Below are 17,283 nucleotides of genomic sequence, written 5' to 3' on the forward strand. Positions count from 1 at the left end.
TTCTTTACTCTCCAAGTAAGACTTCAAAGGGGAATATTTTAACAATTCACTTTTCAAATATGGAAAGTGAGACCCATAGAAGTAAAGTAACACTTCCAAAGTCAAATACCTAATTACTGAAGAACTAAAAGCAAAACAAAGGCCATGTATATTATGTTCCCCTAAACCTTGTCTGGTGTGAAAAAATATTTATAAATATGTGGTTGATGGAACAAAAACTTGGGTAAAATTAATCTTGAGTGCTTTTTCTGACTCACAATTGTTATTTGTCTCTGGTAAAGTGAAAATGAGTTATTTGTGTACATAAATAATTCACCTTTGAGTTAAAATCAACTTGAAAGTCATATTTTTGGTTTTTACATATATTGCAATAAGCAACTAGCACATTTTGCATAGATAACTATACAGTGCTGTAATTCATTTTGTATAAAGTTTTGGATTTCTCTTATACTTAGTGAGATATGATGATTGGAAGAATTCCACCTCTGTAAAATTTCAAATACAGCTTTACTTTAGAGAAACATGCATGCATTTGTTAGATGGCTTACAAACTTTTGATATAAATTCCTTCTGGACATGTGAGATGATGTGAGTAATTAATACAAGACTAGGTAGGCACTGGCCTGAAATACTGAGCAAGAAAACACATATTTCTATTAAGAAATATAATAGTACTTACAGATGTCTTATGGACATTAGCTGTAAAGAATATTCTAAAAAAAAAAAAAGAATATTCTGAGAGATCTAAATTACATATGAATTATGTGATATGGCTGAAATATATATACACACATTCCCACCAATAGCTCCATATAGACATGCAGATCTACTTCTATACGTATATACAGCTATCTTAAACATATTCAATAATGTAGCATTTGACTGAAAGTTAAAAAGTATTTGTGTGCATACATATCATGATCTTAAAAAACCCATTCTACTAACCATCTAGATTTATAATACTGCATCTAGCCTTTATCTTTGTCCCCATAGTGAGTTGTACGTACATGGAAACCACTTAATATGTTTAAATAAATAGTAAATGAATAGTATTTTGGATACTTCTACAAAATTCTGCTACATAGTGGAATTATTGAGCGAATGTAAAATGTCAATAAACAGGAAACTGTCATTAACAAGTTCAGTCATTGGTGTTGTTTTTGTTCTTTTTAAGACTCTTTCCAAGTGCCATACTCTGTAAAATCATCCTACTCTTCAAGGCCAGAATCATGTCATTTCCCCCATGCAACCTGCTCTAATTACCTGGGCCTGAAATAACTTCCTTCCTCCTTGAACTATTTTCCTAACTGACCTGCATTAGTGCTTCTCACAGTTTTCTGTGTTTTCACGTAGACATCATAGCTTTTCCACTAGATTATAAGTTTTTTCTATCAAGGACTGTGTCTTAAATATACTAGAATGCTAAGCCTTTTGTAAGTGTATGCTTGGTAAATATTGGTTGAATGATTTATTCTTTAGCTTACATAATGCTGAATATGTTCCTAAGAGCTATCATTTCATAATAATTTTGACAGATGAGGTCTCCCTATGAAATCAGAACTTGTTGAACTAATAGACATTTATGAAATTTGTATTATATTGTCTAGTAAGAAACCAAATCTCCTATGCTCAATTACAGAAGACCTTTGTTCAAGTAAACATGTTTTATTTGACAGGAAAGCATAAACATGACTTCAGTTAATTTGTTAATAGCTTCATGAGCTTTGGCCTGTGACACCTCCCTAGTCTACTGTAGTTTCCAAATCCAAAACACTGTGGCCTATCAAACAGCAAAATGTTTCATGATATGGGTAAAAGTACAATGCCCCCAGAAGTTCTTCCATTCTATGGCTACCACTGAAAAAATCTGATTGAGACTCCAGTCTGCTACACTAATGATACTGACCTTATCAAAATACACTTGTTCACAAGATCTGGCCCTGCAACACATCTGTCTCACACTGCCTCCCTGGTTCCAGCCACTGCAGTCATCATGGTCTTTTTACTGCTCTCAACACACCAAGCATCATCCCTTTTCAAGGCATTTGTCCTGACTTTATTTTGCCTTAAATTATTTCACATAAGTACTTAAGTTCACTTTCCTACTTGTCAAGCAATTTCCTTGGAAGAATGGAGTAAATTGGCATCTCCTCCTTGTCACTTGTTTCCTACATTATTTTTGTCATTTATCCATCTCAAGTGTTTTTCTCCTCCACCAGAGAGTTGGCTCTGTAAGGGCACAAATTTTGTACATGTTATTTTCTGTGACTATACCTGGAGCCCCGAACAACACAGGAACTCCTCAAATGTCTGTGCACTGGTGGGATGAATAGTTGTCACTACTGAGCATTAAATGATGTTTTAACTTTTCTAAAAATAGAGACATGAAGAGTTACAAGAGTGCTAACATTCATTTTTTTAGGATACTGAAATTTAAATAGAATATACCAAGTGGCTTCCACTGAAGGAATCTGGTGAAACTTTCAAAGGATCCTTGTTTGATGTATGAAAGTAACAGCTTCCTCCAAGAAACTGTTCCCCATAAGTTCAACCATATACTTCTTGTGAGAGTGTAGAAATTCCAGCACTTTCCCTACACACATACACACACACACACACATCATATACCAACACCCCTCCTAAGTATATGTTACAGTGGACTCATGATCCTAGTACAAGAAATCTTTGTGCTCTAATACACTTGGCTTTGTAGCCAGTCCACAAATGGACACTTTACCTAAGGTGGCTCAATAAAGACCCCTTTCCCAGTATTGTCCTGGCTGGAGCTCATGAAAAAGTACTCACTTTTTTTTTTAATTTTTATTTATTTATGATAGTCACAGAGAGATAGAGAGAGAGGCAGAGACACAGGCAGAGGGAGAAGCAGGCTCCACGCACCGGGAGCCCGACGTGGGATTCGATCCCGGGTCTCCAGGATCGCGCCCTGGGCCAAAGGCAGGCGCCAAACCGCTGCGCCACCCAGGGATCCAGTACTCACTTTTCTTATATAAAGATCCTATGACCTTTGGCATAATAGACATGGAAAAATAAAGCCAACAGAAAAAAAAAAAATGATTGGGGGTGGGTGTTGGTAAGACGGGGGGGTGGGGGGGGGGGCGGGGAGATGGGAGGGTGAAGGGAGAAGGAAGGAGAGAGGGAAGAGACAGAGAGAAACAGAAAGGTTCCCGTCTTTCCCAAGATTAGCTCCAAACTCTTTCTACAATGCACTTAAGTGAACCAATAGGTTTCCTCTAGTTTTTTCCCTAGTTCAACCTAATCATCCTGATTAATACAGGATACAGCATAGTAAAATTAATGAACAATTATCTCCAACAGGAGTTTTTAAGATACATGTGGGGGAAAAAATCCTCTAGTATGACTGACTTCTTAGTGTTTTACAATGACTATCAATAAATGCAAGAAAATAACCTTAAAATGGGATCCAGGGGGATCCCTGGTTGGCGCAGCGGTTTGGCGCCTGCCTTTGGCCCAGGGCGCGATCCTGGAGAACCTGGATCGAATCCCACATCGGGGCTCCCGGTGCATGGAGCCTGCTTCTCCCTCTGCCTGTGTCTCTGCCTCTCTCTCTCTCTCTCTCTCTCTCTCTGTGACTATCATAAATAAAATAAAATAAATTTAAAAAAAAAAATGGGATCCAGGGAAGCTACCTCCACAAGTGTCTGAGCTGATAAGATACTGGTATATGTCTTTCTGATAAACTAAACTGATATGAGGCTAGAATTCAAATACTTAGAAGAGGAGGGACTGTATACTCTAAAAGATTTTTAAAAATATTTTCTCAATTTGCCTTTGGTAGGAGCTAGATAGAAGCAAATTCAGACTGAACTCCATAAAAGGAATACTTGGATCTTTCAGAGTCCAGCCAGAAAGCAGGAGCCATGTAAGTGAATCCAGGAAATTGTGCACAGGTGACAGGGGAACCATAAAACTGAACATTAGGCAGCAAAGCAACCAGCAATGAGTAGGGCCTGGGTTGAGGCAGGTGACCAGGTGCCTAAGGCACACCATTTAGGGGGCACTCATTCTCAGGTGCTAATTGTACTTGCTCTACCGTGAGAGCGAGTGCCTCCTTTTAGCTTGCCCCTCAGTGTTCTCACTTTTAAGGAGGCACTCCTGAGATTAGTAGGAACAGGAAAAGGAAACCACCACTGTAACATCAGTGAGGCCCCTTGGCTAGACAAAGAAAGAAGACACTGTTACAGGAACCCACCATCCAGAGTCACCAAAAGGAAGGTGGGACTGTCCATGGCCAACATTTAGAGCCACCGAAGAAACAGGCTATGCTAGAAATAAATACCACCTGAAACAGAAAGGGGAGAGGGGCATATTCTGGATTCTCCCTCCAACAAAGCTTTCTGTTGGCTGAACGAGTTGGAATCTAGTTCATAGAGGAGTTGGGGGAATGTAGACTGCACAAGTCAGTCCCCTGTTTTAAGGAAAAGAAAAGGAACAGACCAAACCTCACAGAGCAAGCAGGCATTTGACCATCACAGGGCCATGCACTTTGGAAATCAGATGCAGGTGGCAGCTTTCTTGTTGTTGTGAACCTTGAGGAGTCTTACTTTATTCTTGCCCAAACAGGATATTTGGCCCTGTCAATCTGTTTTTTCCATGGTTAACATTGTATTTTCCTACATATTTCATAGGTGATTTCTTTTTCTCTGAATGTTATCTAACCAAGTGAGGGAATAGTACTTGGACTCAGATCTAAAAATTCCTACCTGCTTCTCTATTTTTCACTTTCAACTAAGGGTGGCATTGAGTTCTAAGTGCTTGGAAGTATTAAAGTTAAAACAAATCCTAAAATATACTGTAAGTCATATGGAAGCTTTTGTAATTCTAGTGGTATTTGGCAGCCTTGCTGCAAATACCAAATATGTGTGGGCTTGACACCCTTCAGGAGAGTCTTCAACAAATTTTTTCCTTAAACTATGTTTTATAGGTCTTTTTCTTGGCTATTGGCAGTGGACTCCACAGTTATATGCCATCTAGAAGATTACTGCATGTGGCCTTCCCAAGAAGTCACTGCTTAGAATTTGCCTGTTGTGTTCAGATGCCAAGAAATGGCCCTACCACAGAAATGTTACCTCAAATCACAATAGCAGCAGCACTTAATATTTTTATGTTGTCTATGTATGTAACTTTATGACAAAATTAGATGTTATTGAGCAAGCTAAGCTAAACGTACATTTGCAGAAAGACTTAAGATTGGATAAAATTCCTAGAGGCCAAAGCCAATAACTTCACTTACTATAGAAGGGATTCTTTCTACGATCTTTAGATGGCCTTTTAATAGTTTCAGTGGCAGAGAGAATTATTTTGAGAGCTAACCACTTAAGTTTAGGCAGCATTAAATGGCTACAGAGTTATGTCTCATAATCAAGCAAAATCTACCTCTGTAGACTCTACTTTTTTTTTTTTTAAAGATTTTATTTACTTATTCATGAGAGACAGAGAGAGAGAGAGAGAGAGAGAGAGAGAGAGGCAGGCAGAGACACAGGCAGAGGGAGAAGCAGGCTCCATGCAGGGAGCCTGATGTGGGACTCGATCCTGGGCCTCCAGGATCAGGCCCTGGGCTGAAGGCAGCGCTAAACCGCTGAGCCACCCCGGCTTCCCTATGTCTACATTCTTGGCCACATAATGATCTTGCACTTTGCAACTGCAACTATTATCTACCACTGAGCCTTACCCAAAATAAATACCTACAATTGCATCAACCATTGATTATATCATAGTTTCTAGATGTGGTTTGCTCCAAACCTGCTTTACCTCCTATATATTGAAATGTAATTATATTTTTGTTTTTCTACCTTCTTTGAGTTAACTGTTCTCAACTGGAGGAAAATCTATTTTGATTTCATGTATACTCAGCTTTCTCTCAGTTATTCACTGCTTAGAAAAATTAACACCATTATGACCATAAATATCTTGTGGATATTCTGATCAGTTGTGTCTTTAGAGTAAGCAAGATTTCTGGTAAATCATTTATAAACCAGATTGTGTGCACCTGAGTGGCTCAGTCAGTTGAGCATCCTACTCTTGATTTTGGCTTAGGTCATGATATCAGGGCTGTGAGATCAAGTCCTGTATTGGGCTCCATACTGGACATCCCTCTCCCTGGCCTCTCAAAGGAAGGAAATCAAATTGAACTTGAACTATTTGAAATGAATAATAAGGACAGAGTGGTAGTATATAGTGATTAAATATTATGAAATGTTTTAAATTTTCTATGTAAGTGACAGTATTCAGTTTAATGAACACTCCAGTTTAAATGCCAGTTTACCTCCTAATAAATGGCTGAATACATATGTTAATCAGCTTAGTCATTTCCTCTTAAAACTCAATGTCTCCTTTCCTTTGCTTTTTGACTCTTGTTCCTATGAGGTAAGTTTGAAGGGAGTTTGAGTATCCATCCACCACTGGCCAGGGGTTACCTTGTGTGATGGCATTCCTTGTCCTCCTTTCTCTCCTTGATGCTTCTCTCCAGCCTGCTCAGCCTTCACCCTTGTGGTAGTACCCTAACCATGACAAATGGATATTGGCCCATATGCTGCTCCTTCCTGGTCTTGATTCTAGTTATCTCAGGCCCACCTGTGCTCTCTCCATTCTAGTGTGAGACTACCTTGGGTCCCACTTGACAGGTTCCTCATTTCAGTTTTGCTGTCCTGGCATCTCAGTCAGCTGGTTGGGGAGCTTTTGAGTCTTATACTTCCTCTAGCATACACTTTTGGAAGCAGTACCAGTCCCCTGTATTGTAGGGCTCCCCTAAACCCATCTGGAATTTCTATCACCGATTCTCCCAACCATACTCTTTGTATTCAGCAGAGAGGAAAAGCCTTCAACTTAGGGACCCAGGAAGCACGTTGTCACAGCTTTTTAAATTATTTCACTGCCCAATGGAAGCCAGTTCTTTGGATTACAAGAATGCTTAACCATGAATTTGAACATTACCAAAGCTGTACATCACCCCAGATATAAATGAGCAAAAGCAAATAGGTGTGAATGAGCAATGAAAGATTAAGAATTATATGCACCCCAGATATAAATGAGCAAAGCAAATAGGTGTGAAAAGCAATGAAAGATTAAGAATTATATATATATATATAGATAGATAGATAGATAGATTTTATATATATATATAAAGATTTTATTTATTTATTCATAAGAGACAGAGAGAGAGGGGCAGAGAAACAGGCAGAGGGAGAAGCAGGCTTCGATTGCAGGGAGCCCAATGCAGGATTCGATTCTGGATCTCCAGGATCACACCCTGGGCTGCAGGCGGCGCTAAACCACTGCGCCACCAGGGCTGCCCTGAAAGATTAGTAATTAAAACTAGTTTTGAACAAGCAGGGATGCTTTAAGGAATGACATGTTAAATATCCAGTTTTTTACATCTATAATGATTTCCAAGAAAGCAACTTCTACCTTTCATTAGAGTTGATTTTCTATCCCATTCCAGTTAATGGATCATCTTAGTTACTAAGCTAGAAATCACTGCTTTTGTCAATGACACCTCTTACTTCCAGTATTATACATTCATTTAGACATGATTTTACCTCATAAATGTCAAATTTGTTCTTTAACACAAATCCTTTTCCCCTTCTGCTTCATTTTAAATACTCATCACCAGTGACTTCATCCATTGCACTAATTTTCTAACAAGTACTTCTACTTACATATTCTCAACCTCCTATCCATCTCAATGATTGCTCCCCTGATAACAAAATTTGAGTAAAACAAATGCTGATGATGTCATGATTATTCATGAACCTTAAGTAGCTCTTTATTTCTTAGGGAAGAAAGCTCATCCCCCAGAGAAAGGCATTTAGGACCTATCATGATCTGGAGCTGTACTCCTTCCACACCTCAACAGCCCCTACAATACAAATCCCATTAAAGTATTCTCAGTACATCCTTGGCCTGTACATCATAGGTGCCTTTTCTCAAGCTGTTTCCTCTCTGTAGAGCATCTTTTCCCTCACCATCCCCCACTTGTCAACATCCTTCAAGACCCAAAGCAGAGCCAAACTATTCATCAACCTTTTCACCCTGCCCCTCCTTCCATGCTCCCCTACAAAATATAGAAACCGTCTCACTGGTGTTTCTGAATAGCTCTGTTTGTAATTCTCATAATAGCTACCACACTCTACTTTGTATTATCATTCTCTATACTTATGAATATCTTCCCTGCCAGGTCATTAACTTAATGATGTGTTAGTTATTACTCTTTGTTTCCAAGTAACAGTAGCCAACTCCTGCTACTTTAAGCAAAAAGGAGACTTTGTTATGAGGATACAGCAATGTCTCATGGAAACCTTTTAGAGAGGTATACACACAAGTTGAGAGCAGAGATTTGGAGACCTTTTCACCTGATCCTGCATCTCAGCTTACATCACTTACTAAATATGTAACACCACGCATGATCATATTAAATGTCCTGTGTCTCAGTTTTCTCATTTATAAAATGAGGATGGTAATAGTACCTACTTCCTAGGATTACTGTGTTTTTTAAGGGACTTGGAATAGTTCTAATTAAATGTTATTTCAAAAACCAAGGTAGGAAAGAAATGAAGCTGGACCTAAGACTGAGAGGCTATCTGGAATTCAGGTGACATTTCCAATTCAACGATGCTTCCTTTTCCCTCTTACTGCAGACTGAACTTCTTTACTTCCCATTGCTCATGGAAAAAGTTGCTTGCCCATACCTCATATGCTATACATCTCACTTTTTAGAAACGTAGATTATATATTTGTTTCTGTTCTAAATTCCTGGGGAGGAGACTGATTGACCCAAATTAGGTCCATCAACTGTACCAAGCATTTATAAGGAGTCACTGAACAAACAAGTTCCAGGAACCCATCTTTATGGGAAGGCAGAATGAAGAGAAGGAGATTTAGGGAGCAAGTAGGTAGTGACCACTGAACTGTTTCATTTACTTTAGAATCCTCCTTATGGAATTCTGTGTTTCCAATTGAATTGTATCAAGTTCATTTATTACCATGTATGGTTATACTTGCACCCAGGTCTTGATATTGCATGCATTGTTATTTTAGGCACAATATTTGCTCAATTCTTCCAGAAATATTTGAGTAATAACTCATTATGTTCTGAGTGCTATGCCACCTACTGAGCCTATAATGGAGATAGAGGAACGTTCTTGCCCTTATATAGTTTGTATATATTACCTGCGTATTTGGCTCCCTCCTCCTACCAAAATTTGGTCCTCCCATTGTCCCAAGCCCTCCCTGGTTTATGAGTATTGGTAACAATGTAACACCTAATTCTTATCAGCATCACTGTGCTCTCATTCTATAGTTTTTTTTTTTTTTACCTAATATTTAATTGCACATTTACACTATTACATAGGCCTCCCACCAACATTCATTTAGAACTGGAAGTTGTTTACCGCCTACCAAATTCCAAAAACATGAAGGCCTAAATTCTAGATCCATCTCTGGAACCATGACCTCTGTGACTAGGAACTTTAGGGCTTAGTTCCCTTTGAATCAATCAATCATAAGGAAAACTGACTAAATTAGTTATGAAAATCTGGAATTTTTAGATGCTTATTAAAAACTTACTTCTATGTGTATAGGTACTTTTTTATTATTTACATGGTGTCATTTATTTACTGTCCCCTTTTCTTCCTCCTCATTATACACCCACCTCTTTGTGCACACATCAAAATGTGTGGTAAGAGCAGGGTATGGCAGAGTCCAAGAGAAGCTCTAGTATCAGGGAGCTAGAAATACTATAACTTATTTCTGATATCTCAGCAGATTAACTCAATTACTGTGTTTCTAAGAGTATCGATCATTTATTTCCCTGAAAACTTTGGGGTCTGTGTTCCTTCGACATATCTCTGTACCTCTGTTCATCTTCCCCCCTCACTCTATCTCAAGGACAGGTTTTTCCACTAATTTCTAAGCTCAACACCATGTTTCTGCCCTAATCCCAAACTTATCCACACCCTCTAAGGCTTTTATCTCTGTGAATTTTCTCTTCTATGTATGGTATAATTCTTTACTTCCACTTACTTACCTCTGTCCTTTAAGGCTTCCAAGTTACAGGTCTCAATATTCTCCATCTCTCTCCATTCATATACTCCCAATTATGCCCTGATTTTCTTCTTTATTATCACATGTCTTCTGTCTCTATATCCTTGACATATACTTGTTAAAGCCAACATTTGCTGAGTGTTATGTGCCAATCTATGAGATAAGCATTTTTCACGGAAGATCCCACTGATTCCTCAACAAGCCCATGACTGTGTACTATTATAGTCATCTTACATTTGGTGCATCAGAGAAGTAACATCAACATCACACAGCTAACAAGTATAGAACAGGTTTACGTACAAGTCTCCCTAAACTGATTTTTTTTTAAGTACTAGACTATATGTCCTCCGTTTTTCAACTGTCAGCTCTCCCCTGTCCTCTCCCTAATGAAACCACTTAAAAATTTGTCACTTTCATAAATCCAGTAGATTTTTCTTGGTTCTTATTTTCCTTAAGTAGATGAAGCATTCATCACTGTGGTATAAGTATTTAGAGAAACTTTAAGATTCTTGGGTTTCTCAGTCAGTGAAGTGTATGATTCTTGGTCTTTGCTAGGATCATGATTTCAAGGTCATGAGATCTAGCCCCAGTCAGACTCCACCCTGAGCTTGGAGCCTGCTTGAGATTCTCTCTCTTCCTCCCCTCCCCCCCAACCCCCTTTGCTTACTTTCTTTCTCAGGAAAATAAAAAAAAAAAGGCATTTAGAGAAACTTCCTATTCTGGCTTGTGATATTGGACCTCCTCCTGAACTCCTTGTCTCTTTCACTAACTAATCTTCCTTCTTCTACCTCTAAAAGGCATACTACCTCTAAAAGGTGAGTGTTAACTTAATAGTAGGATGTGAATCTCTAATATTCTGATTCCTGTTGAGCTTCTTCAGAGAATTCAAAGTGTAGTAAATCAAAATAATTTTTTAAACTTTAATTGCTCTAAAAAAAAAAAGATAACTACCTGAAGCAAATAGAGGAGCACCATATTATGGGTATGCAAATGTATTATGGGAATATCAAACTAAAGGTAAGGAAATTACAGCACAAAGGGTGGTTGCATGGAATTGAGAAGATCCTGCTGTAAGGTCTTTCCCTACATGTGGTGTAGATAGTTGAAAGTAGACTTTTACGGTTTATATTGTAAACCATCGGGTAACTACAACAATTTGAAGAGGTAGAAATATTAAGTCAGTAAAAGAGATAAAATGGAGTCATAAAAAATAACAGAAGGTAGAAAAGAAAAACAAAACAGATGGAATAGAAAATAGTTGGAAAATCGTAGATTTTAATCTATCCCATCAGTTGGTATATTAATTCTAACTGGCTGATATAACTACACACCCCAAAATGGGTAATGGCTCTAACACATGGATGTTTGTTCCTCACCAAACATGCTTTTCTCAGTGGCCTTCTCTCCTCCAGGTGGTAACTCATGGACTCAGGCTCCTCCCATTTTTTTTTTTTTTTTGTCTCACCATTCCCTAAGGCCTTACTGTAATCTGCATTTGACTATTGACAGAATTTCTGAAAAGACTTATCCCTAGAAATGGCCTGCATCACTTTGCTTGCACATCATTGGTTAACCTACAGTCACATAACAACACTTAATTTAAAGGGCATTTGGTTATGACACCTAGCAGAGTCCCAGAAGAGAAAGAAAGAAAAATTTTTGGTAAAGAGTTAGCATTATCTGCCACAGATGAACAGGTAAATGAAAACAATTATTTTCACACTTTATTATGCTTTAAAGTCATCTTAGAATATGAAACAATGGACTTTACAAGAACAAAAAAGTCAGTTTTCTGGAGATAGACAATAGAAATCTGCCTTTTAAACTAGGACTTTATGTAATTCTGATACTCAGGTGGTCCCATTCTGAGCAACACTGTGCAAGGCAGGATGGAACCACTGTGATGACTGGACCGGGATATACTGACACATGAGAACCAGTTCTTTCCTAGACGAAACAGAGTCTCTTTCCACTCAAGTATGTTCTGAGGAATAGCAGCTTCTGCATAATTCAGGAGTTGTTAGAAATTCAGAAGCTCAGGTCCCACCTCAGACATCATAAATGTTTGCTCATTTGTTTTGGGTTTCTTTTTAGATTTACATATAAGTGAAATAATATGTTTTTTTTTTTCCTTTCTCTGTCCCATTTATTTCCTTTAGTACAATACCCTCTCAGTCAGGCATTGTAAGTGGAATCTTATGCTCATTCAAGTATGAGGTGAACTGGCTTAATTATTTTGTGCCACTAGGGTGGAGGGAATAGGTGGTTACTGAAGTGCAGTATAGAAGCAATATCCACTCAAGAACAGGGAATGGTAGAGGATTCCTATAGCAATCATCTCTATAATTTGGACTGAAACCAATAAATGAAAAAATAGAACCTGAAGGAGGCCAATATAGTATTGGGGTTTTGTTGTAGCAGAAGAAGGGGATGACAATGAAACAAATACACATTACATGTGTGGTATATATTTATTAGAAAGGATCAAAAATTCCAATGATACCGAGCATGATAGCATGCTCGGTATCATTGGAACACGAATGATACCAAGCATGGATGGTATCCTCTCCTATCTTCTAGTTTCTTATAATCACTTTTCTATACCATTAAATATTCACTGAAAATATTTAATGGTTTCCCAATAGCCCATCTTATGTAATTTGTTAACTATTTCCTTATTACTGGATATTTAACCTATGGCCTTTTTTCTCCTGTTACAAATCATAGTACAAAGAATACCTTATCCTTGAACATGAATCTATATTAACATTTCTGGCTATTTGCCTTGGGCTAGCTTCCTAGGAAAAAAAAAAAAAAGCCCTGGGACAATGATCATTTACTTTCTCAAGTCTGTTATTACTACGTTGTGTAGACTTTTCAGAAAGTTGAAAAAAGGATCTTAAAAAAAGGAAGGTTTTTGATATGTTAGTGTTCTCTTTCTCAGTCACAACTGCCCCTTCTGATGTTATTACATGGATTAAATGAAACAATGCATGGAAAATGTAGTCATGTGCCTGGCATAGAGTGTTAATTGTTAACAATTGACATTGAACAGTATACTGCACACAGCTATCTGCATCCTTCCTCTGTCTTCTGCTGTTTGAAGTAGGAAATAGTGTTTGTCTTCCTAGAACCTCAGTCACCTCATCAGTAAAATGGGCATGGGTTACTACCCATTTCACACTAACGTCGTGTGGCTTTATCATATATAAGGCATAAGGCACAGTGTCTGTGACAAAATAAGCATTCAATAAATGTTCATTAATAGTATTTATTTTCTCTTACTTAAATTGAGAATTTTCTTATCTGTTTTCCATTTCCTTACCCACCCTTCTACACACACAGTCCCATTTCTATCTCCATTTGAAATATACTCAATGAAGGTAAGAATATAATCTATCTCCTTATGTATAGTAAGGCAAAGGAGAATGAAACATGTAGGAAAACCTATTGAAAGATGAAGAATGTTGGAGCACCTGGTTGGCTCAGTGGTTGAGCATCTGCTTTGGCTCAGGTTGCGATCCCAGAGTCCTAGGACTGAGTCCCCTATATCAGGCTCCCCGCAGGAAGCCTGCTTCTCCCTATGCCTATATGTCTTGTCTGGCTCTCTCTGTCTCTGAATAATAAATAAAATCTTAAAAAAAATATGAGGGATATTACATGAAAGTTAGTAACCAATCACCATTAGCTTAATTATCCTTCAACAGCAATATATATGCCTATCATCATTTACATAACAATTTTTGCATATACTTCCCTTAATTAAAACACTGGGCTTTATTCATGTATGCTAACTGTACATTACCTGTGATTTATATAATATGTTACATCCCTAGTACACATGAATGCAAAGTGTTATTTTTAAGGTAGTATAAATCAATATATAGTAACTATTTAGAGTTGAGAAGTAGCTCAAGGCAAGATCTGAGCTTTTTACAAAGAGTGCTATGCTTCATTAATGCTATCTGGCCTGATCACTGGAAGACAAGTAGCACCTTATGCTTAATTATAGTTCTCTGTTGGAGGGTATATTGACTTAGGAATGGCTGAGGAGATAGCTACTAGAAAAGTTAGTACATTTTTAATGTTTATCCCATATGAACATTTGCCTTTTCCCCACATAACTTAAATCCAAAAATGAGTAACTTAAACCATCAGATATTTTAGGTTAAATCTAACATTATAGATTTTTTTTTAAAAAGTTGATCATAGAAAGAAAGATGTCATTTCAAAACTTAACATATTAAAATTGTTTAAGTTCCTTAAGATTTTAGTATCCTCAACACCTAAAATGTTAGATTTTATTAAATATTATGAAATCATGAAAATATAGGACATAATAACTTTTGCAAAATGATTTGACTCCTCTTAAGGATTTCTCATTTTCTTTGGGAAATAAGTTCTTACAGCATCAAGAAAAAGTCAAGATGTATTTTTCATTAGCATATCAGCATGGTCAGGTCATCTAAGCACTACACAAGATTAATACTCTGCAGAGCTCACCTAAGACTGTAGCACAAAATGATGTGCCCATTGTATATCTACAATCAATTTACCATTTTCCAGAAAAAAGAGGCTACTAATATTTTATTCATTTTTCTCAGCCCCTAAGTCCAAGCACATAAGTATAGAGCTCAAGAAGACAGAGCACATGTAACTGAACTCAACAAGTTTATCATTTACTGGTCACTGGATAAATAGCTTTAATCATGAGCTTGGAGAAAGGTGGGAGCCAAGAATACCTCAACCCTTTGAGTTCTGGATTTTAGTTTAGGGAGAATTACTAGTTCCCTTAGCTCTCAAAGAAAATGGTTTCTAGTTTGATAATATGCTACTTCTCAGTGTCAAAATGTGTAGTAATTTTAATTCCTAAAGCTAAACTCTATGAGCTACAGGATTCTGTATATATCCCATGTCCCTGGCACATAGAATGCACTTCATAAATAGATTCAAGTCAAAGGAAGACTAATTAAAAAATATACTGAGCAACAGTTTGTATTATATACCATTAGTAAAAGTTTCCTCATTTGCAAAGAAAATATTTGTATAATATAAAGTGATTTATTTACAGGTTTGTTATTCTGGGGGGTTGGAACACAGTGGGGTTGTAAACTCTTGACTTTAACTTGGATTTTGAAGCTACATTGCCACCTTGTGGTTTCTCATCTAAAGATGCACTTTCCTTCAAAACAAAAAACAAATGCTTTGTTCTGTAATCTATGGTGCAAAAAACTCACTCATGCTTGTGTGTGTGAATGCACACACACGCACACATGCACACACACACACACACACCCTGGGAACACACACATACCCACACCCCTGGGAATGTGAAAGCATGAAAGTAGTAGTTTCTGTTCAGAGATATGGGAAAGGGAGTATCTACAAAAAATCTTTTAATGAAGATAATCTCTTGTATGATAAAATCATCTAAGATCCCATCTATTATCTTTAAATGTCACTGTGTTTACTATATCATTTCAGTAAGTACAAAAAATGTCACTCCATTTACCATCAAAAATCAATGAAGAGAATGTTTTCCTACTGTCAAGAACTTGTTTTCATCATAGTATGTATCATTTCTAACAGAATAGGGATGGCGATATACAGAAAATATACAGAGTAAAACCAAATTTTTATAGTTGCAGAATTTCAAAACAGCTTATTTCTTTTTTTAAAGATGTATTTGAGAGAGAGAGAGAGAACACTAGCAAGCTCATGTGTGGGAGGGTAGGGGGAGGACAGAAGGAGAGAGAGAGAATCTCAAGAAGACTCCCTGCTGAGCATGAGCCCAACTCGGGGTTCAATCCCACAACACCAACATCATGACCTGAACCTAAACGAAGAGTCAGATGCCAGACTGAGCCACCCAGATACCCCTAAAGCAGCTTATGTAAAACAAGATCATAGCTTAGTATATGGGTAATATTATCCATTAAGATTTCTAGGGAATAGAATTATACATTTAATAGAGGTCACAATTTAGGATTTAACTACATGAAAAGTGCTTTTAAAGAAGTACTATGATTTTTTAAAAAGAGAATTTAAAAGGCACTAATATCTTAATGTTCTCCTTCACAGGTAATATATACTTTAATAAACTTCAAATTTGTGAAAAAAAATTTCTTTGAAGCCACACAGTGGGTAGAATTCATTCAACTAATTTGGGAATAGAACTTATTGGTAGAAAATCCCCAGGTCTACAGTTATTCTGATGCTAGGAAAAAGGGAAAGGGCATTTTCCAAGTAACTTCTCATTCAGATCATGTATGTATTTAAAGATTTTGTATGCAGATTGACCCTACAGTCTCACATCTTAGGAGGAGCACTTCGTTGCAAAATAATGATGTTAATCAAGAAAATCAGTCTTAGATTCATTTATGTTCATTCTTGTTTACATACTATTATTCTACTACAGGCAAAAGTTTACAACCCCCCTCCTTTTTAAAACTATATATATATACAATTAGAATAAAAATGAATTATCTGCTTTTACACCATCCGGTAATCACTGCTGTTAACCATTTTGGTCTATCATCCAAAAAAAAAAAAATTTTTTTAAACCTTGTAGGAATCCCTCTTAAGTCTCAAGGGGAAATCTAGAAGAATGATTCAAAAAGCACAGTTCCTTTGGTATGAGAAAGAGACACAGGCACCAACTAAAAGAGCTGCAAAAAACAAATCTCAAACAACCTGATCCACAAAATATAGAAAGTAATACTGGATTCTAAAACAAATTGGATATAAAAAAATACCTGGAGTCCCTACTGATAAAAAAAATGTTTGAATAAATCAAAGAGAACATACATACAAATCTCCCAAATGGGAGAATTCCAAATAATGTCCATAGATACTGTCTCTTAAGCATGATTTGCACATAGTGACTTTCCTCTGGAAAGTGGGGAGTGAGGACTTCCTTACTGCAGACCCCTGACAAACACTCTCAGCCAGGTGATCAAAGTGCTTACCAGTCATAAATCCTGTTGATAGTATCTATCTTTGATACAATGTATTGAGAATGGCATTTCACCTCTGTTGGTCTTCCTTGAAATATTTTAGAATTCTAGTCTAACCATTAAGAAAAACATTGGACAAACCCAGACTAAAGGCCAGACAAGAACATTAAGTTCAAAATAAGGAAATCTGAATCATGTATAGACTTTAATAATAATGTACCAATGTTTGTCCATCAGCCATGACAGA

At 37.1% G+C, this 17,283-nt stretch overlaps 1 protein-coding gene across 6 annotated transcripts in view; it reads left to right on the plus strand.

Annotated features, from left to right (window-relative positions):
- HMGCLL1 (3-hydroxymethyl-3-methylglutaryl-CoA lyase like 1) overlaps window positions 1-17,283 on the plus strand; it is a 200,719-nt gene that overhangs the window by 176,951 nt on the left and 6,485 nt on the right. Inside the window, exon 8 of one of the 6 annotated variants that reach the window (XM_041732240.1) lies at window positions 3,818-3,997. The exons of the other annotated variants lie outside the window; for them this stretch is intronic. Coding sequence (XP_041588174.1) covers window positions 3,818-3,982 — 165 coding nt within the window. The 3' untranslated portion in view covers window positions 3,983-3,997. Of the gene's footprint in view, window positions 1-3,817; window positions 3,998-17,283 lie in introns of those variants that run through there. 6 annotated transcript variants of the gene reach the window in all.

Source organism: Vulpes lagopus, chromosome 1, assembly GCF_018345385.1.
Source record: "Vulpes lagopus strain Blue_001 chromosome 1, ASM1834538v1, whole genome shotgun sequence".
Taxonomy (NCBI): Eukaryota; Metazoa; Chordata; class Mammalia; order Carnivora; family Canidae; genus Vulpes; species Vulpes lagopus.